This window comes from Monodelphis domestica, chromosome 8 (genome assembly GCF_027887165.1).
Source record: "Monodelphis domestica isolate mMonDom1 chromosome 8, mMonDom1.pri, whole genome shotgun sequence".
NCBI classification, from domain to species: domain Eukaryota; kingdom Metazoa; phylum Chordata; class Mammalia; order Didelphimorphia; family Didelphidae; genus Monodelphis; species Monodelphis domestica.
In genome coordinates, this window is record NC_077234.1 from 159,288,710 (window position 1) to 159,316,141 (window position 27,432).

General features: G+C 36.1%; 1 protein-coding gene across 3 annotated transcripts in view; it reads right to left on the reverse strand.

Annotated features, from left to right (window-relative positions):
• TGDS (TDP-glucose 4,6-dehydratase) overlaps positions 1-27,107 on the reverse strand; it is a 35,492-nt gene extending 8,385 nt beyond the window's left edge. Inside the window, exons 1-8 of one of the 3 annotated variants that reach the window (XM_007501395.2) lie at positions 23,611-27,107; positions 23,169-23,311; positions 18,374-18,440; positions 16,528-16,596; positions 13,340-13,430; positions 11,416-11,558; positions 1,889-1,987; positions 276-335 (exon numbers count right to left, since the gene is read on the reverse strand). In XM_007501395.2, the coding sequence (XP_007501457.1) occupies positions 276-335; positions 1,889-1,987; positions 11,416-11,558; positions 13,340-13,430; positions 16,528-16,596; positions 18,374-18,394 (483 nt within the window). In that variant the 5' untranslated portion in view covers positions 18,395-18,440; positions 23,169-23,311; positions 23,611-27,107. Of the gene's footprint in view, positions 1-275; positions 336-1,888; positions 1,988-11,415; positions 11,559-13,339; positions 13,431-16,527; positions 16,597-18,373; positions 18,441-23,168; positions 23,312-23,606 lie in introns of all 3 variants that reach the window. The other 2 variants (XM_001377543.5, XM_056808053.1) reach the window with 2 other exon arrangements.
• Between the last annotated feature and the right edge of the window lie 325 nt (positions 27,108-27,432).

A 27,432-nucleotide genomic window follows, 5' to 3' on the forward strand; every position in this document is an offset into this window, starting at 1 on the left:
ATGGCCAATACAACCATGTGAGAAATGAAGAAACTTTAGGGTTTAACAGCTCAGACCCTACTTTAGGATCCTTAAACTAGAGCAGATACTGGATGCCCTCAGTACTTCAACAGTGCATCCTCTCATTATATCTATCAAGATTATGGCAATAAAGGCAGAGAGAAAAATAACAGTGAATTTCTGGACATGGACTGAACACAGTTATAAGCAATTTATTTTTAACAATGAAAAGCAAAACCATTACTGGAAATATGTCAATTGGAACTTAAACTAACCTTTTCTGGATATTGATGTGGTCCATAAACATTACTACTCCGTGTGATAACAACTGGAAACTTCAAAATATAAAAGGTGCAGTTATTAAAGAGATACTGTAAGCTTAAGGCATTTTTTTCTTTATAAAGCTAAGTATGTTTGTTAAAGGTATCTGATTTTAGGTCAATCTCCCTGCATATCATAAATTAGTAAATGGATAAACTGTCAAAAAGGAAACTGAGGCTGGGTGAAATTAAGTGACTTGCTAGAGATCTGAACCTAGCTCCTGACTCCAAAAAATCAATGATCTTCTACTACAAAACCAGTCCTCCAACCAGATTAAAATGTTTTACAAAAATTAATAATACAATGCAAAATAGAATATGTTCATCTGAAGTTTCCTAAATAACTATGTTGCAGCAGGGAATTACTTCTACTTGAGTTTGACATCACTCTTCTATTACACACTGTACTTCTAGATTTTTACATGTGCTACACAAGTTTCCTTGTCTAAGAAAAAAAGGGGAAATACTGTTCTTTACTTTAAAATATTTGAAGGCAAATCTTTTCACATATGAAAAATCTATCTCAGAGTCCAGAAAATAAAGACCAGAGAGCAGAGAGGAAAGAATGCTGGTGGTAAAATACAAAAAAGCAAACAAACAAAAAAACAAGAAAAAAGTAGGCTTCCCTCAACTGGGGAACAGATGAACTACAGTGGTATATAAATGTAAAAGAGCATAATAAGACTTAAGAAATGACTGAATGAAGGATCCTGACAAATTTGTGAAAACTCGTATGAACCTATTCAAAGTAAAGTAAGGAAAACCTAGAAAACTATATAATGATCACAATTTTGAAGAAGTAAACACTGAAAGACTTCAGAACTAGTGGGCAATCATGATTTTAAGATGCTAATGGTGAAGCATGCCTAATGCTAGTAAACCACAAATGCAAAATGAGGTACACATTTTGTGGTAAGATGAATATTTAACAATACTTGTTACAATTTAAACTCTGAGCCTTAAGTCATTATCTGTAAAATGGGAATAATAAATCCTTTAGTACCTATAGTACCTCCCTGACAAGGTTCTTAAAAGAATTATATGAGATGGTATATGTAAAAAGTACTTTAGGACATAGTACTCTATCCATATGGATATTTATTTTGTGATAAATGTATTACCATGAAGCATAAAAGCAACCATCTACTAAACAATAAGTAATGTACAAAGGGCCTCATTTTATTTTTTTTCTTTAAATGTTCTATCTTTTTAAATGCCATGGCCAGTTTATTAATCAGTTCCAAATCATGATGAAAATTAATGCATTTTTTGAAAACACTGATACCTCTTTATTTTTATAGAACATTCACTTTCCCAATATCTTAAATATCCCATTGTATTTGCAACATTTATCAAATTCTATTTCTGTTTTTAAAAAGTAAGCAGTTAGTATGCTGACATGTAGAAGAACATATGGTCCCTACTTTGTCTACATAATATAGAAAATTAGATTTGTTTGGTTTTTTAAAATACATAACTTTGCTCAGCACCTGTCTTTTAATTTACAAGTGAAAGATTAATGGTTTCCAATACAGATTTTTTCTTAAATCTCTGAAATCAGCACTTACCTTATATTGTTCCCAGTAAGACTGTACAAAACATTCTGCAGCTGCTTTGGATGATGCATAAGGATTTGTAGGTTGTTTTGGTGAAGACTCATCAAATTCCTAATGTTAAAAAGGATTATCAAGGAGCTTTTAATATATAAGATATATCCAAGAGAATTATGAAGCACAACACAAATTTGACATGCTCATCAGAGTAATGAAATAGGTAAGTTTACTTTAATTGGACTGAAACAAAATAGTTTTAGCTTTTGTTCGAGGAGAAATTATTATAGGGAGAGGTAATAGTGATTTCATTGGAATTTCTTTTTTAAATTAAGTTTATTTAATTAATTAATTTAGAATATTGTCCCATGGTTACATGATTCATGTTCTTTCCCTCCCCTCCCATAGCCAACAAGCTATTCCACTGGGTTTTTCATGTGTCATTGATCAAGACCTATTTCCACATTATTAATATTTGCAATAGAGTGGTCATTTAGATTCTACATCACCAAACTTATCCCCATCGAACCATGTGATCAAGCAGTTGTTTTTCTTCTGTGTTTCTACTCCCACAGTTCTTTCTCTGGATGTGGATAGCAGTCTTTCTCATAAGTCTCTCAGAATTGTCCTAGATCGTTGCATTGCTGCTAGTAGAGAAGTCCATAGCATTTGATTGTGCCAGAGTGTATCCATCTCTGTGTACAATGTTCTCCTGATTCTGCTCCCTTCAATCAGCATCACTTAATGGAAGTTGTTTCAGTTTACATGGAATTCCTTCACTTCATTATTCCTTTTAGCACAATAGTATTCCATCACTGGGGGGGGGCAGCTGGGTAGCTCAGTGGATTGAGAGCCAGGCCTAGAGATGGGAGATCCTTGGTTCAAATCTGACCTCAGATACTTCCCAGTTGTGTGACTCTGGGTAAGTCACCTAACCCCCATTGCCTAGCCCTTACCACTCTTGGGGTATATGGGGTGCTCAGGGACGGGTAGTATCTCTGGTATGGAGGGCTTGTCGTGCCCTCTTAGGGCAGCTCTCCAGGCTCTGACCCTCACCTGACACCCAGCTCTCACTTGTGGCTCCTAGTAGCTGCTAGCATGCAGCAGCGGCCACACCCCGAGCAAAGGCTTCAACAGGCCGGCTAAACCTTGTGAGGGTAGCCATCGGGTCGTCGTCGTCAACCCCTGGTGAACCAGGGCTTTGCTCACCCAGCATGTGAAGACTGCTTTGGCGGAACAGACGGAAGAAACCAACAAGAAGGTTCAATGGCTGAGATGGCGACGCAGCAAAGCACTGTGGAGTGCTTAGGGTGTGTTGGAGCACAAAGGACAACAGGGCCATCCAATGCAGCTGAGGAAGTCTCCAGGTGTAACGGCTTTTCGTGCCACTGGACCCAGGCTTCCAACGCTGAGAGAGTGGGACTGTCTCTGTGCATTGACTTTTCCACTTAAATCTCCTTCACGCACAAGTGTCTTTGTGCACACTCATCTATACACCATAGATGAAAACGCACAAAGACAATCGTCATCCTCGGTTACCAAGAGACTACTACTATACTATTCCATCACCAACATATACCACAATTTGTTCAGCCATTCCCCAACTAAAGGGCATCCCCTCATTTTCCAATTTTTGCCACCACAAAGAGTGTGGCTATAAATATTTTTGTGCAAGTTTTTTTCCTTATTATCTCTTTGGGGTACAAACTCAGCAGTGCTATGGCTGGATCAAAGGGCAGATAGTCTTTTAGCACCCTTTGGGCATAATTCCAAATTGCCTTCCAGAATGGTTGGACCAATTCACAACTCCACCAGCAATGCATTAGTGTCAATTTTGCCATATATCCTCCAATATATATTACTTTCCTTTGCTGTCATATTAGCCAATCTGCTGGGTGTGAGGTAGAACCTCAGGGTTGTTTTGATTTGCATTTCTCTAATTATAAGAGATTTAGAACACTTTTTCAAGTGCTTATTGATATATTGATTTATCTGAAAAATGCCTATTCATGTCCCTTACCCATTTATTAATTGGGGAATGGCTTGTTTTATTGTTCAACTGATTTAGCTCCTTATAAATTTGAGTAAAAATTAGACCCTTGTCAGGGGTTTCTGTTATAAAGATTTTTTTCCCCAATTTGTTGCTTCCCTTCTAATTTTGATTGCATTGGTTTTGTTTGTACAAAACATTTTAAATTTAATGTAATCAAAAGTATTCATTTTACATTTTGTACTATCCTCTATCTCTTGCTTGGTCTTAAATTCTTCCCTTTCCCATAGATCTCACAGGTATACTATTCTATGTTCACCTAATTTACTTGCAGTTTCCTTTTTTAGATTTAAGTCTTTCATGCATTCTGAATTTATCTTGGTATAGGGTGTGGGATGTTGATCTAAACCTAATCTCTCCCATACTGTTTTCTGGGACCTCTGGGTAAACATGGCAACAGTCTAGACACAGGACTCTTCCTCTCCTCACCACCTACCGATACAGACTACCTCAAAAAGCCAAAAAAAACACAAATTCATATGTAGGAAGGGACTCTACAGTAGGGTGCAGCACTGAAGGTATGCAGGATTTGGACATTTCCACACTATAAGGGGATGAAAAAGCTTTCACCAAAACACAAGCTGATCTACCCTCCCCAACCCCACCTACAGAGCCAGAGTCAAAGCCAGCATGCGCTAGAATCAGTGAATGAGCGAGGGGCACCACTAGAGCAAGTGAGGGGCACCTCTAGGTCCTTGGCAGCTGACTAAGACCACCAAAGACCTACCTCTGAGAGCAGCTAAACCTGAAACCCCAGCAGGCTGAAGAGCACAGACCATGGGTGCCAGAGGGGAGATAGCAGAGAGAAGAGCAGCAAACAGAAGCTGCAGAGACTGGAGAGGTGGCCTCAGACGAAATCCTTGCTCCTTAGCTCCATACATAGTCTGTCATCCTCACTCAGATTTCTGACTGGAAAGGGAAGGAAAAACCACTATAGTAATGGCAAACAGTGCCCAGGAACAACTTCCCAACACCAAGAAAAACAAGAAGGGGTTGACCCTGGATAATTTTTAAGGAGGAAAAACCCAGACTATAGAGGAAATACAAATAAATGCACCAAAACCTTCCCAAAAATGGAAATTAGTCATAAGCTCTTAAAGAATTTAAATTGGAGCTTATAAAAAAGATGGAAGCCTTCTGGCAAGAAAATTGGGAAATAGTTCAAAAAGAAAATAACAGTTTAAAGGACAAGAACTCCCAATTGCAGAAACAGCTGGAAGCCACGGAAAGCAGGATAGACCAAACTGAAAAGGAAAATCAAAAGATTATAGAAGAAAACCAGGCCTTAAAGACCAGAATTGGGCAACTGGAAGCCAATAATTTTTCAAAACGGCAAGAATTAATAAAGCAAAGTCAAGACTGACAAAATAGAAGAAAACATAAAATATCTCACTGACAAGATGACAGATCAGGAAAACTGATCACGAAGAGACACTTTGAGAATCACTGGTCTATATGAAAATCCAGAAATAAACAGAAATCTTGACATCATACTACAAGAAATTATCCAAGAAAACTGCCCTGATGTTCTTGAACAAGGGGGCAAAATAGACTTTGAAAGATTTCACAGAGCACCCTCTACACTAAATCCATACTGTTTTCTAATTTTCCCAGCAGTTTTTGTCAAATAGTGGGGTTTTGTCCCAAAAGCTGGTATCTTTTGAGTTTATTGTACACTATCTTGCTGAGGTCATTTATCCCAAGTCTATTCCATTGATCATCCCTCCTGTCTCTTAGCCAGTACCATACCGTTTTGATGATATAAGGATGATATTAGAAATTGGGTCTTGCTATAGTAGTTTATAGATAAGTAGAGAAGCTGGCTTTAGAGAGAATTGGAGTTTCAAGAAGAGCTGAGAGTGTCAATTTCAATTGTTAACAGTTGTAATGGTTTTTCTCTGGCAGTTGGCAAAGTCACACAGAGACTTTTGCTCTGAGGGCTTTGAGAAGGTAATATCTTTACCTTTCTCTCTCTCTCACTGTCTGAGGTAAAGACCTGAAGGAGTTAAGTGTTTTCTTTTTCCAATTTGAGAAACACTATTGACTATCTGTTACTGTCTTAATAGATTGTTTAGCTCTGATAAGACCAAAGAAAAGACCTTGTCTTTGGTCTGGACTCTGAGTTTGCTAAGGCTCAGAGTCCTAACTTGATTCTTTTTGAGACTCAATCAGCTAGTCTTTGTTATTTTTATAACTTGGAGGCGAATTAAAAATTATAAGGATAATATTATTAGTTTTATTTAGAATAGTAAAAATCTTGGTTAGTCAGATAAGGAAGTTTAAGTATAGCCTATGAAAAATAGGAGAAGCGGTTCCTTGTGGAACCAGGGAATTTTATCTGGGAGGAGTTAGAATCCCTTAAGAGTTAGAAATCCTTTTTTATCGTTATGCATATTTCAATTAATATTTTATTTTTTATAACCAGAGTCTCTTTAGCATCCTTGCACCTGGCCCTGAATACAAGTTCATTTATAAGCTTCACTTCACTGAAAGAAACTGAGGATACTATGTGAGCACAGCAAGCAGAGTGTCTGAAATCAGTTTATTACCAAATAAAATAAAATAAAATCCATTGCTATATTATGTTTTTGCAGTTTGCCTTTTATTTATGTATTTACTTTTAAGACCCTTACCTTTCATCTTGGAATAAATACTGTATATTAGTTCCAAGGCAGAAGAGTTGTAAGGGCTAGGCAATGGGGGTTAAGTGACTTGCCCAGGGTCACACAGCTGGGAAGTGTCTGAGGCCAGATTTGAGCCTAGGATCCTCCCATCTCTAGGTCTGGCTCTCAATCCACTAAGCTACCCAGCTGTCCCCTCACCATTTATTTTTACAATGATCACTGCCTTATAGTACAGTTTAAGATCTGGTACTGCTAGGCTACCTTCTGTCACATTTTTTTCATTATTTCTCTTGATATTCTTGATCTTTTGTTCTTCCAAATGAACTGTTATAACTTTTTCTAGTTCAGTAAAAAAGTTTCTTAGTAGTTTGATAGATATGGCACTGAATAAGTGAATTAATTTGGGTAGAATTGTCATTTTTATGATGTTATTTCATCCTACTTATGAGGAATTAATGTTTTTCCAATTGTTTAGATTTTGTTTTAATTCTGTGGAAAGTGTTTTGTAGATGTATTCATATAATTCCTGTGTTTGTCTTGGCAAATAGATTCTTAAATATTTTATATTGTCTAGGATGATTTTAAATGGAATTTCTCTTTCTAACTTTTGCTGATGAGTTGTGTTGGAAATATACAGAAATGCTGATGATTTATGTGCATTTATTTTGTATCTTGAAACTTTGCTAAAGTTGTTGATTATTTCCACTAGCTTTTTAGTTGATTCTCTAGGATTCTTTAAGTAGATCATCATATCATCTGCAAACAGTGATAGCTGAGTCTCCTCATTGCCAATTTTAATACCTTCAATTTCTTTTTCTTCTCTAATTGTTACTGCTAGTGTTTCTAGTACAATGTTAAATAATGGAGGTGATAATGGGCATCCTTACTTCACTCCTGAATTTATTGGGAATACTTCTAATTTATCCCCATTGCAAATGATGCTTGCTGATGGTTTTAAATATATACTGTTTATTATTTTTAGTTAAGGCTCTTCTATTCCTATACTTTCTAGTGTTTTCAATAGAGATGAGTGTGTTATTTTGTCAAAGGCTTTTTCTGCATTTGTTGAGATAATCATGTGATTTCTGTTGGTTTGGTTGTTGATATGGTCAATTTGTGACCGAGAAAAATGTGGGTTTCAAGACTGTGAATTGCCAAAACTGTAAAGATAATTTTAGTGTTTTGAATTCAATCAAAAATAAGTGGTCACCATGGGAAAAATTCCCAAATATGAAATACCCAAGTCAGCTGTGTTTTATGGAGATTTTAATTAATACAAATGAAGGAATTAAAAGGAAGGGAGAGAGACAGAGTAAGAGGAAATAGTAGGACGTGCCTTATATGGATGTTTTTACATCACTTTTCTGCGTCTCATCTGTACCAATGAGGACTTAGCTTGACTTAGAAACAGCCCTGAGGTCTGTCCTTTTTTTGCACATGTCTGTTGAAGGCCATCTCCTCAGATAATTAAATCTTAAGTTTGATGCAGACCTTTCAAAATCTTGTTAAACTGAGTAGGGTGGAGAATGTGGAGTTTCCAAGACCTGATTCTGTTATTCCAAGTATCTCCATTGTTATTGATTAGGAAATAGCTAAATCAGATATTCTAAAGAATGGTCTGATTAGGGTGGAATAGTTTTTAAATTCACAATGGGGGAGGAGCCCCAGGAATGAAAATCCAGAGGAGGAGTAGACTCTGGCTGGGAGAGCAGTGAGTCTCTCGGTCTTGAGAAGCCAAAGAGAGAAGCTGGGAAAAAGACTTTCTCCTGAGGGTTACCCATTTTTCCTACTGGTGACTGGAAATCTTTCCCCCCAACACTTCCCAATTGAAGGGACTTTCTGAAGAGAAACCTGAGCAGACTTTACCTCAGCTCCTGTTGCCCAGGGGTGAGTCAACCTGACTTTCTCTCAGGGGGCTCAGGCTGCCAAGGTCTGAGTTCCCCCCCCAAACTCAAGGAGGGAGGGGAAAGGCTTTAGATACAGGGACCCTCTCTTCCCACTTTCCTTTTCCCATTCTTTCCTGCCCATTATTCCTTTTGTATTATCTGATTGAGTTAACATTAAAAGTTATCTGTTCCCCAAGCTGAGTGTGAGTGAATGGATCAAGGGGAGACCTTTTGGTCTCGAGTAGTGGAGGGGGGACAAGAGGGACAAGAACAAATTGGGGAGAGCAGCTTTAGCTAAGGAGGGAAGGCAGAAGGAGGAAAATTTTCAAACCCCCTCTCCTCTCTCTGAGCCAACCCATTACATCTGCTGTCTCCTCTAAACCCCACTCTGAGAAGGGGGTTCTCCTCTCTTTCTCCCTCTTCATACTGAAAGTCCAAACTTCCATCGAGGCGCAAACTTCTCTCTTTTATCTTTTTTTAATACAAGGGTGAGAGGCTTTTTTTTTGGTAGTTGTAGATTGTAGTTCTTGGGTGTTGGTGGCCAATACTTTGTTTTTTCTTCCCTTCCCAGCCAGAAATCTGAGTGAGGAAAGTAGGCAGCTCTCTGCGTATGGAGCATCAGTGGTTTTGCCCTGAGGCTAGTTTTTTAGTCTCTGAGGCTTCTGCTATGGGAAGCCTGAACCTGTGCTATCTACATTCCTAGGCTCCACACTCTTCAGCCTCGGGTTCCAAGTCCTTCTGCCAAGGCTTTGCACTGTCCTCTGAGGTAAGACTGTGGTGCCCTCAGTCAGCTCCCGAGAATTTAGAGATTGTCCCAGCTCTTGCTCTGTCTCTGGCCCAACAGGTGGTATGGGGGAGGGGTGATCAGCTCATGCTTTGGTAGGTCTAATTTTACCCCCTTATAGCGTGGAAATGCCCAAACCCTGCCTACCTTTAAGGTTGTGTGTGCCTCTTTTACTCATCTGATTTTGATTTTTGTCCTTTTGAGATGCTTTATTATGATTTATAGTAGGAAGAGTCATGAAGTTCTTTCTACACTGTAGGCATCTTAGCCCAGAAGTCCTTCAATGAGATTTCTGATTATAGATTGGCACTTCCTCTACAACTTAAGTCTTAAGAGAGCTGCTTTAGGGTACTGAGAATGGATAGGTGATTTGTCTAGATTCACAAAGTTTTTATTTGTCAGTGGCAGAATTTGAGCTCAGGTTTTCCTGCCTCCAAGATCATATTTTTGACAAGCTACCTCCTAAATTACAGTAAATGTTTAAAACTCAACATTTAAAAACATTATTCTTATAAACTGTATAACATAGGTAGAGCAAGACCAGTCTACAGTGATGAGAGCAGGCTTTGGAGGGACATGGTCTCCAGGCTCTGATCATCACACTTTGCAAAGAAATTAAGAGTAATTATTTGCCCGTAAAACCTGACAACTCAAGCCAAATGTTACAAAATCATGTCAATGTTTTATCATTAAGACTTCTAGATTGTTGCCCACCAATGAAGAATCATTTAGCATATTGCACAGGTACCACAAGACCATAAAATCTCAGAATGGAAGGCATTTTGAAGTTTATCTGGTATCTAGTTCTGATGACTAAATCCCTAACACAACATTCCCAATAAGTGGCTCTCTAGTTGCTGCTTGACCACCAGGAGCTCAATACCTTAAGGAAGTAGCTCATTGTATCATCAGAAAGATGTGTTTGAAAGTTCTCTATAAAGAGTCAAAATGTAATTTCCTCAATTTCAGGTTACTAGTTCTAGTTTTGCCCTCTGAAGCCAAAAAGGGGTGGGCGATTAGGAATCTAATTATTACACAGCCCAACATTTGAAGATGATTACTATGTCCCGCCAAAGCCTTCCCTTTTTCAATATAAATATTCCCAGTTACTTCAGCAGACATGGTTTCCAATCCAAATCCTCCTCAATATTCTCATTCTTCTCCTTTGGATGCATCCTGGCTTGTAAATTACACTTTTAAAATGGTCCATAACTGGGTACAATATTATATTTGTGGTCTGACCAGTGCAGAGTACAATGGATTTAATATTTCTCTTGACCTGAACCCTGTATTGCACTGATATAGCCTGAGATCACATGACATTCTAAGCATCTATATCACATTGTTGGCTCATTTTAAATTTAGAATCAATTAAAAGTCAAGTGCATTACAAGCCTAATTTACATTTATACAGAATTATTTCATCTTACACATTATGGGTCATATTCCTGCCCACCAAGATATTTTTGTCAGATCTTGTTTTTGTCTCTATCAGCTCTCTCTCAAGGCTCTGTGTCTATGATATGTTCACAGAGTGCCTATTATATGCTAAACAAAGATAAGTGTGGGACAGAGGAAGGGGCACCAGATATAGAGCTATATGATCTGGGTTCAAGTTCCTAGCATGACACTTTACTCCCTATGAGACTGCGCGAGTTATTTAGCCTCTTTGGATCTACTTCCTCATTTGTAAGATGTCTGGAATAGCTGACCTTTTAGGTTTCATTCCAGTTCAAAACCTGGGATCTAATGAAAGTAATAGCAACCACTCATTTGGTCTTCTTATTTCCAGCCTCTTTTCCATCCAATCTAACAAATACATAACAGCCAGAAAAGGCATTTGTTGATAAAAGAAATAGTTTGGATTTTATAAATGACAATTTTTATCATGTCTTATGCTTTTTAGAACTGCTTTTTTTTTAAATCTCGCAGCCTAAGAAATTTGGTTATTTTTAAAAGTCTATCTTTTAGATCACTCTGCTGCAAATATGAATAACATGGAAATATGTTTTGAACAATGATACATGTATATCCCAATGGAACTGCTTGTTAGCTTTAGGAGGGGGGGAGGAAAGAAAAGGGAGGGAATCATGAATTATATAACCATGGAAAATTTTTCTAAATAAAAAAGGGAAGAAATAAAGTATATCTTTTAGAATTTTAAAATAAAGCAGATGAAATATCAAGTTTTCCATACTCACCTCATCAAGGCTACCTCCATATACTTCATCAGTGCTCACATAAATGAACTTCTCTACTCTGGCTTCATAAGCAGCACTCACCAAAACATGGGTGCCATAAACATTGACATAGGTAAACTCCAGGGCATGAACAAATGAAAGATCTTTAAAAAAAAGTTAAAGTAAAATTATTATATTTAGAACTAAATACAGAATAGACTGAGAGCATCAGAATATCAAATTTTTCCATGTTATTTCTAGGGATTAAAAGGGTAGAATCACACCAAGGAGCTATAAATATGGAAATAGTAGAATTAGACCTGAAAATAATGGGCAAAGAGAAAAATTCTCTCCAATCACCATTTTAATAGTTTCACAAATAAAAATCAAATATATGATGATCATTTCTACTGAATAGAAAGTATCAATTCTGCTTCTGGAAGCAAGTAAGACAAAAGCTTCTAATTCTTTAGGTATTTTCAATCTAGAGGTTTGTATAAAAAATAAAGACTATGGTTCCCACAGCTTCAACAGTTCTTCTGTACTTTTGCTAAGAGGAACTCCTATGAAATGATTGGAGGGAACCATAGAATGATAGGAATTAAACTGAATTTTCTGATCAAAAGTTAGCTAAGAGATGGACTGAATGATTCAAAGGATAGTTGAGGGGACCAAATATTTTTCAAAAGACTGATCTTCTTAAATGCCTAAGGGCTTTTATTAGTGAGCAAGCAGAGTTCAAGTGTCTGGATTACTACAAGCTAAAAGAATATTAGACTATTATCACTTCCTAGAAGACACGATACTACAGGGGAAAAGCAGGTAATGACGCCAAACAGCAGCAGTAAACTGAATCAAGCAACAGCAATGGAGATTAGACAGTAGTTCACCTGATGAAATCACCCTCACAACATGTGTGCCCTTCTACATGTCATCTGATCAATATTCCCTATGTATGAGTCCCTCCAGATAGTCTCTCCTCAGTGGTAACAGGGTAACCTGTGGGACTCTGTATTCTTATCTCCATAGAGGTATTTATCTGGTAACTTATTCTTCTAATTTGACTGAATGTCTTTTGCTATTTGGTACAGTAAGAGTCAATTCATCAGTAGGGGAAGTACAGGGGTGGGATGGGAAAACATTAAGAATGCTTGTCCCACATGCCTATCAATGCACTCCCTTCTTGCCTCCATTTTATAGTTTCTTTCTTCCTTTAGTACTTAGCTAAAGCACTATAATCTGCATAATACCTTTCCAAATTCTCACAACCAATAGTGTCCCAAATTACTTTGGGACTACTATATAGTCACACACACACATATATACATAAATGTGTATATATGTATATTTTTTCATTTTTAAATATATACAGTATTTTTTAATATGTACTTTTTGTTTCCTTTATTTGACTTGTGAGTAGGGATTGTTTCATTCTTTGTGCTTGTTATCTAAAGAACCTAGCAGAATGTTTGTCACATATGGTAGGTAGGTCCTTAATCAATATTAAGTGATTAATGTAACATTTTGGGGGAAGCTTTCAGGATATAAATTACAAATACTATAGTAGTGTCAATTTAAGAATAGCTGGTTTTCAACACAGCTTAAAAACAAGCTTAATAAGCATATTAATTTGAAAAAATATTGCATAATCAAGTAGGTTTTTTTTTCATTCATAAAGCACTTAACTAAAAGAAAGTTTAAAGATAATCCTGGCTAAAACACCAAATAATTATTTCATTTTTAGTGTTCAAATCTTAAATTAATTTAGATTGAAAATGCTCAAAGACCTTGAAATCTTGCCAAACTAACTTCACTTGAGATTTTTGGAATTACCAGAAATGGAGTAAAAAGAACAAAACAAACAAAAGAAAAAAAGATAACAGTGAATAGACCAATTGTTTTAAGAAAGCTTAATGTGTCAATTATCACATATAACAGTGCTCACCTACATGTGTTTGAGCTGCAAAATGAAGCACTATATCTATGTTCTCAGTTTCAAAAAGCAGTTTTATGAAATGAGGTTCACAAATGTCACCCTAAACAAGAAAACAAAGAGAAATGAGTTCTCTGTGCATTAACATAATTATTTTTCACAGGAAAAAAATTGAATTTACATATATTAATACAATATCAAGTTCACAACAAAACAAGCAGACAACTACAAAGTTGCAGAATTAAATATACCATATAATGATTGTTCAAATTATATGAATATCATGTCAAATCTTTTAACTTTTTTTTTTTTTAAACCCTTACCTTCCATCTTGGAGTCAATACTGTGTATTGGCTCCAAGGCAGAAGAGTGGTAAGGGCTAGGCAATAGGGGTCAAGTGACTTGTCCAGGGTCACACAGCTAGGAAGTGGCTAAGGCCAGATTTGAACCTAGGACCTCCCATCTCTAGGCCTGGTTCTCAATCCACTGAGCTACCCAGCTGCCCCCATCTTTTAACCTTTTTAAATAGAAATCTTTCTTAATGTATTATGATTTTCCTGTTTTCTTAAACACAATGAATATTTTTTTTCTTAATAACTCAAGTTCATAATGAATGCATGAATTATTGCTTCAATAAACTTTTCTTTTATGCTCTTGGAGTTGTAGCTTCTGCTACAATGGCCTGCCTCTTGTATCTTTCTTCTTCTTCTAATTTGTTGCTTTCCAAGCTGCTGTATCCAGAGGAATCAGATAATTAAATTTATTAGAATTGTGTATAAATGAATTCATTAAATTGGTCAGGAGACCTCTCCCAGAATGTTAATGTTCTCTAATAAACATGAAAGGAAGTAGTTTCATAAGAACAATGTTAAAATAAATGATGGGTTCTAGAGTAGCCAAAAATGCAGATTATCAAAATTTTAAATTCAACATAACAGAGACCTAACACTTTAATAAAGAGTCTAAAGCCATAAAATGGGAGAAAGCTAACGGAGGAAACAATTGCATTTAGGAAAGAGAATTTTTAGGTATTTCATGTAATCTCCTCAGAGCAACAAAAGGATATTGGAGAAGGAAATAAGGGTTCTTAGAATCCTTTTAAGTGTGGTAAAATGATATTCAAAACTGTATTCAAGTTCAGAGAATTCTCTAGAAGTATCTTTCTACCATTCCTAGTCAAATGTGAAGCAACAAATTCTTTTTTTTGTTTAATTTTGTGAACAATTTTTAAATGCTTACCTTTAAGGGTCTATTATGTAAAAGCAAATACCTCTCCTGAGAAGCAGAGAAGCATAGTATAGTAAGCACTGGATTTGGGTTTCTTAAGATCTGGGCTTGAGTTCTGCCTCAGAAACTTCCTTTTGGGTGTAACTCTGGGCAAGCATTTTCATTATGGCGTCAGTTTTCATATATATATATATATATAATGAGCCTGGACTTAATCTCAGGAAGTCTGGTCCAATGTTGAATCTAAGAATATATGCTCTTAAAGAAGCTTATATTCTGCTAAGTACATAATAAAATAATTGTGAGAACTAGGAAGAGATTTAAAGGTACATATACTTCCATTGTTAAACAAATCTTGCCTTCACAGAGGCAGAAAAAAAATGTATTTGCCCCTCATCCCAAAGGAGTCTCTTTTTGGAGAGGAATCAGCTTGTTTTCATAGAAACATGGAATTTTAAGCTAGTTATGACTTTAGAAATTTTCCAGTCTAGCTTACTTTACATAGGTAACTTAGTTGGTTATAATTGAGAAGACATAAGATGGAGTCAGGGCATTGAAAATAATACAATTAATTAAAAAGTGTTGTTATTGAAGATAATTTCTTGGTAATAGCTTCATTAAAAAAAAACAAAAAAACATGTTTTTTAATAAATGTGAGTTTAAAAGAACAAAGTAAAATTTTTCTCTTAAAAATCAGACTGCTTTAATAATCCTATAATTTTTCTCAATTCCCAAAAGTTTTAAAATTGACAATCATTCTTTAGACTTTAAAACAAACCTCTCCTTGCTGTTGGGTTGGTCATGTCTACCAATTTACAAATGAATCCTTTTCAAAGAGGCTAATTTATGCATACTGGCATTAATATTTTCATGCTCTTATAGAGAGGTGTGGATTCTAAATTTGGTTTTGTGGATCCTAAAGTGTGAGAGCAATTATGCTATTTGTATCACTGATTAAAAAAAATGATAAAAAGCATCTATGAAAATGCCACAACTAATTCTGAAAAAATATGTATCTCCTCCAATAGAATGTAAGCTCCTTATGTGCAAGAACTGTTTCATTTTTTGTTTTGTATCCCTAACACAGTGCTTAAGAAGCATTTATTGAAGTGATATTTGAGTTAGGTTTCTATTAGAAGCTTACTGTATTATATAGTGTTAGATACTGACTTAAATAAACCTTTTTTTTCCCCCCCCAGAAATGCTTTGCAATTTTCCTAACAGTTTTTGTAGAAAAGGAGTCCTTCTCTTATCATGGGGTTATCATATTTGATGTTTCTAGGTTGTGCTTTTCCAGTCTGTTTCACTGATCCACTTTTCAGTTCTTTTAAAATCAGCACCAAATAGTTCTGAAGATTATTGTTTTATAATAGCTTTTACTAATGTGACAGTGTTATACCATCTTAATTCCTGAGAATCCAGGTCATTTGTTTATTCAAAAGAATTTTTTAAAATTATTTTGTCTAGTTCTATAAAGCAACCCCTTATTAGAATGACTATTATAATAGTGTAGCCTTAAAGTAGTACCAGCACTTGTATTTATTTATGTAGTCCAACTGTGAGCAATGAATAATTCTCAATATTTTAAGTCTTCCATACTATGTAAAGAGTTTTGAATTTATATTTATAGAATTCCTATAAGTACCATGGGAAGTGAATAACCAAAATGTTTCACACATTTTATAGGTGGTTTAAATGAAATTTCTTAACTTCCACTTGATTTTTATTATTACTAGGTAGAAAAACTGGATCTTTTAGGAACCATGATACTTTATGGAAGCAATTAAATCATCTTGACTATTTTTTTTTACTTATTCCTGGAAGTTTTCTAAATAAGGTATTATATCATTTACAAATAAGGATAATTTTGTTTCCTTGCTGCCAGTTTACACTTTTCTTTTCCTCTTACGACTAATCAGATTTTAAACAAAATATACAAGAGCAATAGAACAGAAAAAAGAAAGATGCTATACCTGGATAAACTTGTAGTTCTGTTTGTTAGAAATGGTTTCAAGGTTTTTCAGGCTTGCACAGTAGTCGAGCTTAAGAGGAAAAAAGCAACAAAATCATTATAAATCACTTGATTTTCATTATAGAACTGTCACTGTCAATTTATTTCAATAACTACAGAAGGATCAGTTCTAACTTTTTTAAACTTTTAATGTAGGAGAAAAAAAATTGGATTTAGAATTTTAAAAAAATCAAGACTCAAAACCAGCTCTACTACTTACACTATACATGGCCTTGGACAAGTCACTTAACCTCTCTAGTTTTCTCATTTTTAAAATGCAGGTGCTGAACCAGATAATGAATAAGATCTCTATGACTGAATTAAAAACAAAAACAAAAAACCTAAGGTTCTGTGAAAACTTAAAAAACCTCTGCTTTCTGTAGTCTACATTCTGCCTTTCTCTAGGTCACTATAAAATAGAAATAGCTTTATACCTTTATTGGGACAAGCAAAGATTTCCTTTCCAGGAGGAAAGTAAGATTTATGAATTTTTCTAAAAAGATAAATGTTTTACAATTACATTTCACTTATGTTTTAACGAGCAGTGATTTTACTGGTTTGGACACACTTTTTACTGACACAAATCATAGTATTTCCATGATTTAGTAGACAGACTTTGAAAACTGTTACAGGAGAAAAACTCGTCAACTTGGTAAATGTGAAATATGTGAAATACAAATAGAACATTTATACTTTTTTTTAAGATAAGAAATCATGTCAATTATTGCAGATTCTGAGTTTTTGGTCTGAGTTTCTGTTAACTTTTTAATTATAAAATCATGTACAGCAAAATTCTCAAAACAATTTTACTTTATTTTGATTTTAAAATTAAATAATAATGCCACATATCATTTTGGAAAGTAGTTTGTGAAAAAAATAGGTTAACACTAAAGGATTTAAAATATTAGATTATATTTATAGTACAAATTTAATTTAGAACAGAGATAGAGATTTGTTTGCAATGTTTTTTTAATCTAAGGCATTTAATTTTTTAAAATACCACAGTAAATGAAACATTCTAGTTAGTAGATTTGTATGGTAATTTTAAAAATAAGTGCATGTTATAATTCACATTTTTAACATTTTATTCTTATTAATAAGATAAAAAAGAATGAAGCTTAAAACCTGGTTAGTTAGCTCTTCACTCCTTCCATTTCAAAGTACTTATATCTTTTAATGACCAACACTTCTTAGACCTTTAAAGCTCTCATTCAAGCCTCAATAAATCTTTGTAACCTAAGAGAGTTGCTATTGTTTTTTATGACTACCATAATCACATTGCCTCCAATCAGAATAGTTTTTTATCTGAAAATGAAGGAAAAACTTGTCCTTCTTGTATTGCATACTATCAGACTAGTGCTTGTCAAACTGATTTGAGGGATAAGTATCACTTCAAAAGCAGCATTGTCAAGATAAAGAGAATTTTAATTGACACTTAATGAATCTGTGGCCTAAGTGGTATGGATAATTGCTACCTTGATACAAATCACAATCCATATCTGTTTCTTATTTATGTTCTCCTTTGTATATTCCATATAGGATGGATCCAATATGATAAAAGCACTCTTAGAGGTCTTCTTACATTTTCTAAGTGCCTAGACTATCCATCTGTTATTATCCCAGTTCACATTACAATAAAATATGATCATAGGACTTTATATTAATTTTATATTGAATAGTTTTCTATTTGCTAAAATGATTAACCACAAATTCTGACATTTCTTCATGGTAACATACGTATTTTTAAATTAAACTATATTTCTGCATTACTTATTATACTGCACAAGTATATTTTTTATAAAGCTTACCTTGTCAAGATTTATGATCATATAGTCTGGATAATCTTCTACTAGAGAGACTATCAAATGTGATGCACTACAAGAAAAATAAAAGAGGGCAATTTATTTTTGGAAGAAAATGTTGACATTTCCCTTGAATTCTAGAATGTTAGGTTTATCGATCCTTTATCTAGACTATTCTTTATTTATACTTTGGGGGAAAAATATGCAATTTATGTCTTCTGACTTGCCTCCTACATAAATGCAGTAAAATTTTACATACTGGATCCTGGAAGTTATCTTCTTTTTCTTGCTAAGCTTCCCCATTGCAATATCTTTCTATGTTTATCTACAATATCTTTCATTTTATAATTTTGTAGTAGTTTATAGTAATTTCACAAGCATAATCTCATATGATCTCCTAAAAAATCTGGGAGGGAGAGCTATTCCTGTTAGCCTTATTTTAAAGAAGAAAGCAGACTCAGGAAGTTGAAGAGTCATATAGCTGATAGAAATATCAGCTGGAACCAGAACTCGGGTCTTTGACTTCTAATCTAGTACCTGATTCATTACATTTGGACTCATAAAAACAAGGAAGAGAACCTCTGTTTGACTCCAAAAATTCTAAATCAACTCAACGAATTGATTGCAGCAAAAAGGCAGTCTCAATTTTAAGTTAGGAAGGACATACTTCAAAGTTTGAGTATATTTGTCTTAGTGTCATTGTTGATTTTAGTGTTGCTATCTATTATATATTGAGCTACAAAGAAAAAAAAATTATTTAACTTGCTCAGGTACCCTGAACAACACATTTGTCAATGCAGGAAGAACAACCTGATTTAACAGAAGGAACATAAAATTATGCATTAGGTATGTGACCATGGGCATACTTATATTTAACCTTCTCCCCAATATTAAAATGAGGCAACTGGAATAAGAAGTATCTAAGGACAAATAATATAGTTCTACAAATCAAGAACAATTAGAAAGGCAAACACAATAAACTATTTATCTTCTTTACTTAATAAGTTATATATCTTGATTACAAACCAATGGTTACCACTAAAAATTAAAATTTGCTTCTACCTCCCAAGTTTTACATTTCACACTAAGGAGCTGGGTCCTAAGTCAATATTTTATTATGGAAACAGCATTCCTCCCAAAAACCTTCTTTATGGCAAAAAGTTTGATTCTACTAAGGTACAATAATCTAACCTAGCCTGCTGAATGCCCACTTGATCCTTAAAAGCCTAACTCAGAATGTTCTCTCCCAAATTCTGCTCCTCTACCCACTCTAATATTCTAGCACCAAAATTAAATGAGAAGCCAAGACTGGTCACAAAATACTTATGAGCCCATGGGCAGTTTCTTGATCTCTCTTGCAACAAGAACATATAATGGATTTTCTTGCAAAAATTTTCCTTTACCAAAAAAAAAAAAACAAAAAAAACTTTCCTTTAAAACATCTTTACTGATTCCACCAGTTGTTGTGTAAACCTCAAAATTTCTTAGACTTATAAATGTTGGAAATTTCACCATTGGGAAATTTCATACTTGAAAAATTTCCTATTGATAGTGGGTCTTGACTATTGGAATGTGAACCCCATTGGCATGGGAGGTTCCTTCTCCTCCCTTCTTAAGATTACTTTAGGACAGAAACCTTTTGCTGAACAATGGAAAGGACTTTGACCTATGCTTAAGCATAGAACAGGAATTTCTTTGAGTCATGATTGATTTTAGAATTGATACAATGGAGATACTTGGAATCAATCTCCACCCTATTCAGTCCTAACAGGATTGAGTAAGGGCTGCAGCCTAGATCAAAATTTAATTATTCCAATCTCTACCCTACTCAGGTTAACAGGATTTAGAAAGGGCTGTAGCAAAGGAGCAAAGATTTAATCATTTGAAAATATGACCTTCAACAGACATGTGCAAAGCCTCTGGGCGGTCCTGGGTTAAGCTAGAGCCTCCATTGGCACAGGGAAATTGATGGACAGGTGATTGGTAGATGTGAGGACTGAGGGGAGGGAACTTGGATGGTTTCCTGAAGGATAGGGGGGTCTGAAGATGGGAGGGGGTTGAGGAGTTTGTCGGAGTGGTTGCGGTGTGCTCTGAGAAGCTTGCGCTGAAGGAAGCTGAAGGTGGGGGCCCCGGAGACTGTTTCTCCATTTTTGGTCACGTGAGTAATAGGGACTGATCTCCTTTCATTGCCCCAGCTATCTAAGGGCTTGGGCCTTTTGGCCCAGCCTAAACAGAAGGGGTATAAGCCCTATTCCCTTCTCTCCCCTTTCTCTCTCCCTCTATCTCTCTATCTCTAATTCCTTTCTTCCACCTGTTTGTAATTAAAACTCCATAAAAGGTTGACGGCTGACTTGAGTTTTCATTTGGGAATTACATAGCTGAATTCTTTGGCGACCTTAAATTAATATATATCAGTCTTTTAAAAGTGATTTCCTTGTCACAGTTGGTACCCTTCATTACTTTGCAATTTTCTTGCATATAGTCTATATTTACTTATCAGTAAACATGCTATTTCTTCCAAAAGAATGTAAACTCCTCAATGGTAAGCACAGTCTCACTTTTGTACTAGTCTTCCCACAACAATGCTTGGCAACAGCAAGCATTAAATAATAAACATTTGCTGGTTGATTGACAAGGCAAATAAAAAATAAAAAATAGAAGCCACTAGTATCCAATGAAAATTTGTTTCATCAGAAGCTTGAACACCCAATTTTTTCTGTAAAAATATTTATAAGATTTAAATTGTAAATATTAAGGATAAGTTAAACATTAAGATTAATCTTTGCAAAGTGGAATTCTATTTCCACTTGTGTTTGTTCTAACAATTTAGTTCTCATCAGCTGACCACTTGGTCACCTTGGGACAAATCCCATAGCCTTTCCTCAACTCACATCCCTTTAACCTTTCTGCAGCAACGGCCACCACTGGTTAATCCTTTATTGAAACCTCAAACTTTTTCCTACTGGCCTATGGGAATCTGTATTCTTCCAGTTCTCCTACAGCCTAAACATAGGCACTGTCCTTGGCCCTTTTCTCAAGTTAAACTTGGGAATTTCTTGACCTCTAATCCAATGATTTTAATTTCTGCTTCATGCAAATCACTCACAAATCTCTCTAGTCCTAAACTTTCCCCCAAACTCCAATACACCATTTCTAACTTGGTAGGGAACATTTCCATCTACATATTCCATCTGAATTTCAAATAAATTGTTACAAAACAGCCTATTTTTTTTTGTCTCAGAAAATGAGGCATACCTGATTCCTTTATTTCTATCAAAGTTCCCACCTTTTACTATCATCTTCTTTACTATTCATACATAGAAATACTAACTGCTAAGGATTCTTCTTCTTCATTATAAAGTCTCTCTTTTCCATTCCTGTTGTCATTAGAGGTACTGCAAGTCTTTCAACACATTCTATTCTACCTCCACACCATTTTACATACTACTGTCAGATTAAACTTCCCATTAAATTTGCCCTATTTTACAGGGCTAGAAAAAGTATCAGATGAGGTAATACATATGTACCATGAAGTTATGAAACTGTTTTTTGTTTTTTTTTTTAAACCCTTACCTTCCGTCTTGGAGTCAATACTGTGTATTGGCTCCAAGGCAGAAGAGTGGTAAGGGCTAGGCAAGGGGGGTGTCAAGTGACTTGCCCAGGGTCAGACAGCTAGGAAGTGGCTGAGGCCAGATTTGAATTTAGGACCTCCCATCTCTAGGCTTGGCTCTCAATCCATGGAGCTACCCAGCTGCCCCCTTATGAAACTGTTTTTATGTGTGGCTTATGTAAATCAGCCATTACTTTACAGTTAAACCTTTTATGTGAAAGTGCTTTTAAATTAATCAAGTATTAAACATATTAGAAGTACTATTATTGTGCTACATTATATGATAATGTTCTACCAATAAAATGATTCTGAGAAATGGCAGAAGAGGAAAAGCGAATGCATTATCCTGATGCTCAAAGTAAGAATATAAACAATAAAAAAGATAAACCGCCTAACATGAAAATAGGCTTTTGTACCCTTTACAACTCACATATTAAGGCCTAATTACTGATTATTATAGTAGTATGTAAATCTGATTACCGATTGTATCTGTAATTATAAAAAGTTAAAACACATATTTCTTCATTGTAAATTGGGGATAGTAATACTTAAAGTAGCTACCTGAAAGGGTTATTATGAAGATTCAAAAACTCAAAATACTGTATAGGAATCACTCTACCTCACCCTATTCCTCTGCAGGGGTGTTCTTGGGTGTGGAGCACTGCATATATTTTCAGGGTTTTGGGTATTGATTAGTTTTGCTGAGGTTTTTTTTTCTTTCCTTTAAAAAAAAATTCTTTGTTATATGATATAGCTCTCCAGAACAGGGGAAGAAGGAGAAATACAGGGGGAATATAAGAATAAAAGATACAAATTAAACATTATTTTTTAAAAAAATTAAAGGTAGAGGGCCAGCTAGGTGGCTCAGTGCATAAAAAGTCTGGCCTAAAGGTGGGAGGGCCTAGGTTCAAATGTCACCTCAAATACTTCCTAGCTCTGTGACCCGGGGCAAGTCACTTAACCCCCATTGCCTAACCTTTAGTACTCTATGGAAATTAAGGATTTTCAAATAAATAAAGACAACTTGCCTATAATGTCCTCCTTCCTCTCCCCTTCCTGAATTTTCATCCCCTTTCATGTACCTCCTTCCCAATCAAACTTTCCATGATTAACTGCGGCTCAAAGCACTTTTTGTTCCTCTTTAATGTAAGTCATTCCAGGATTCTCATGAATTATTATTACTAATCATACCTTTATTTTAAACAGTAAAATAAACGAGGGCGGTGTCGTTTTATTTAAACTTTATATCTCTCTCAAGCTTGATGTAATCCTTCTTGATTGGATGCCTATGACATCCCCAGCCAAGATAGAATTGTTAGAGGATTCTGAAGTGACTAAAAAGAAAAGTAAAGAAAAAAAAGATCTCTCTTTTAACCACTTTCTGAGAACAACATCTCGAAGAGATGACTAGATGAGCTCAGCACTATATCCTTCCAGGACCTTGAGGATGCCTTGATGACCTCAGCCCTAGATACCTTCCAGGACCCGGATGATGACTTGTGGAGCAGGTCGTCAGTCTCCCAGCCCCGACAAGAAGGAAGCGGGGACCACGCCCATCCTCGTTCCGGGTTGCCCACCAGAGGGGCCATCACCACCTTAATCCACCCTAAGGAGAGACACCACCATTACCTACATGAAACCAGCACCGCCCGTGACCAGGACTCGCTTGGCGAAGCCGCTTGACGGACCAGAGACTTCCCCACGAGCCGTCCCTGACATCTCTGACTCAGCTCTGCCCTGGAGCCTGACGGGAACCACCACGCTGCGACCTTTTGCGACTCACTCTTGCCTTCGCATCAGGCTTACTTGACGGTAACAAAAAGCGTCTGAGCGCTTAGGTCAGAAGAGAGCCTCACCCCTCCGCGCCTCAACCTGGGCCCGCCCTGGCCCGGCCAGGCTAGAACTTCGCAAAGGCTACTAAGCATGCGTACATCTTCGCACATGCTCAGTAAATTGCCAGGAACTTGAGACTTGGTTGGAAAAGGGGAAGAATTGAACATGTTTTTAGTAACGAGTTCTGGTTGAGTCGTTGATTCTTCGGACAAAATCAATGGACAAACAATGCTTTGCTTGACTGGACAGACTTCGTTACCAGAGCGGCCTTCACTGAGGAGTAGAGAGTGGAAGGGTGCTGATGCTGACGATAAAGGCAAAAAAAAAAATTAAGTGAAACAGTACGAGAAAAAAGAAGGAAGAATTCCGAAGACTGCAAGGCCACTTTGTTACTAGCTTGTTAAATATTTTAACTAGTACACAATTTCATTATGCAATTCTTTTCTTTGCATCTTATCCATATCGTGCCTTCTAAATCTAAGTGACCCCTCAAGGTTTTGTCCTGTGCCTTTTTCTCTTCTACACTACTTCACTAATCAGTTCCCATGTTTTTAATTACAATCACTGCTGATTATTCCCAAATCTACCCATCCTGCCCCATACTCTCTGATGACTTCCAATCTCACATATCCAACTGCCTTTTAGGCATTTTAAACAGCATGTCCTGGAGACATTCTAAACTCAACACGCCCCAAACAGAACGCATTCCTTATCTCCCGCTCCGCCCCCTCCTACCTTCCCCATCGCACTAGAGGACATCATCCACCACCCCCAAGTCCTGTCAGGCCTTATCCCGGACTCCTCACTCCCCTTATCTCTCACTCCCCTTTACTCCCGTCCCCCCAACCCCTTCCAATCTGTTTGCTTATTTCACTTTCCCATTTCTGGCTCCTTTCTGTCCTCTCACTCGGCCACCACTCTAGTACATTCAGTACTCATACTTGGAATACTGCAGTGGACTGTTGGTGAGTCTGGCTCCCTCAACACTTTCCTCACTCAATCCATCCTCTCTCTATTTAATCACCAAAGGTGTTTTCCTAGAGCATCATGTCAAGTGGCTCCCCATTACCTTCAGGAGCAAATCCAAAATCTTTAGTTTCGCATTTAACTTCCTTCATAATTAGCCCTCTCCTACCTTTCCAGTTTTAGTACATCTTACTCCTCATAATGTACTCTTTGAAACAGTGACATTGACCTTCTGTTCCCCAAGCAAGGCTCTCCACCTCTCAGGTCTTCTCCAGCTGTGAATGCTCACCGTCCTCAACTCTTGACTACTGACTTTCCTGGCTTCCTCTAAGTTGCAATTAAAATCTCTTTTTCAAGGGAAGCTTTCACAACCTCTCCTAATTCTAATACCTTACTTCTATTAATTATTTCTTGTTTCTTATATATAACTTACTCTTTACATATGTGTTAGCATGTTGTATTCCCCCTCCCCCATTGGTAAACTCCTTAATGGACTTCTTTGCCTCTTTTTGACATCTTCAGCACTTAGCACAGTGTCTGGCACAAAGGTACTTGGTAAATGTTTATTGATTAATTAACTTATTAAATAATTGACTTCATATAGACATAATGAACCCTGTACCCTAAAGTCACAGGGTCTAGAGCAAAGGGGAGTGGATAAGTCAATACTAATGTGAATTTGTAATCTCATAATTTCAAATTGGCATAGTCAGATCAATATGACTTTATCAGTATAAATGACATTAAAGGAGAGATGGTAACATCTACTTTGATACTGAACCCCAAGAAATTGTGGGACCTTTTCATTTAATTTGTAGTTGAAACTTTCCATGTGTTTCCTTATTAAAGTGTGTATGCTCGTTGAGAACAAAAACGCCTTTTTTATGTGTCCCCAATGTTTATCATAGTGCCTTAGGAAAGGATACTAAAAACATAATACATGCTTTATTTATTCATAATAATAATGATGAGTAGTTAGCATTTATGTAGGGCAGCTAAGTGGTGCAGTGGATGGACTAACTAGCCTAGAGTCAAGGTAGACTCATCTTCTTGATTTTAATTCTGGCCTCAAACACTTACTGGCTGTGTGACTCTAGGCAAGTCACTTGACCCCATTTGCCTCAGTTTTCTCATCTGTAAAATAAGCTAGAAAAGGAAATAGCAAACCATTCTAGTATTTCTGCCAAGAAAACTCCAAATGGGGATGTGAAGAATCAACAGGACTGAAATGACTGAACAACAAAAGTATTTATATAGTGCTTTAATATATGCAAAGTACCTTACATATGCTTTCATTTAACCCTCATAACAACTTTCTGAGCTAGGTGCTATTATTATCCCCATTTTACAGATGAGAAAACAGACTGAAAAGAGTTAAATGATTTGCTTAGGATCTTATAGCTAGTCAATGTCTGAGGTAGAATTTGAACTCATGTTTTCTTGACTCCAAGTCCAATACTAAACACAGTGCCACCTATCATCCTAGTTCATGTTTTTCAGGTTTAGAATGAAAAAGAAAAATTGTTGAAAATAGAAACTGTATAAGAATATCAAGGAGTTGAGATTCAGTTAGGAGTGTTTTGGAACCAATTCCCACTGGCTTCAAAAAGAGTTGATAGTTAAATTCTTAGTGTTCAGCCCTAGAGATGGGAAGTCCTGAGTTCAAAGGTGACCTCAGAGACTTAGCTGTGTGACCCTGGGCAAGTCATTTAACCCTAATTGTCTAGCCCTTACTATTCTTCTGCCTTGGAACTGATACTTACTTAGTATTGATTCTAAGGCAGAAGGAAAGGTCTTAAAAATAACTCCTGGGGATGCCCTTCAATTGGGGAATGGCTGAACAAATTGTGGCATATGTTGGTGATGGAATACTATTGTGCTCAAAAGAATAATAAAGTAGAGGAATTCCATGTGAACTGTAATGACCTCTAGGAATTGATGCAGAGTGAATGGAGCAGAACCAGAAGAATATTATACACAGAGACTGATACACTGTGGTACAATCGAATGTAATGGACTTCTCCACTAGTGGCAATGCAATGACCCTGAACAACCTGGAGGAATCTATGAGAAAGAAAACTATCCCCATTCAGAGGAAAAACTGTGGGAGTAAAAACACCAAAGAAAATCAACTGCTTGAATACATGGGTCAAAGGGATATTGTTGGGGATGTAGACTCTAAATGAATATCAACAACATGGAAATAAGTTCTGATCAAGGACACATGTAAAACCCAGTGGAAGGGGTGAGGGAAGGAGAGGGATGAAAAGAAATATGATTCTTGTAACCAAGGAATAATGTTCTGAATTGACTAAATAAAATTTCAAAAAAAATAAATAACTCCCAATTTGAACATTTACATCTCAGAAACTGATAAATGCCATAAATTAAATTTTTGCTAATTGTCTAGACTTAAGAAAGTTATTGGACAAACACAGGATCTATATGAACACAACTACAAAACACTTTCCACACAACTAAAACTAGACTTGAACAATTGGAAGAACATTAACTGCTCATGGGTAGGACGAGCCAATATAATAAAAATGACCATCCTACCCAAACTCATCTATCTATTTAGTGCCATACCCATGGAACTTCCAAAAAATTTTTTTACTGATTTAGAAAAAACCATAACAAAGTTCATTTGGAAGAA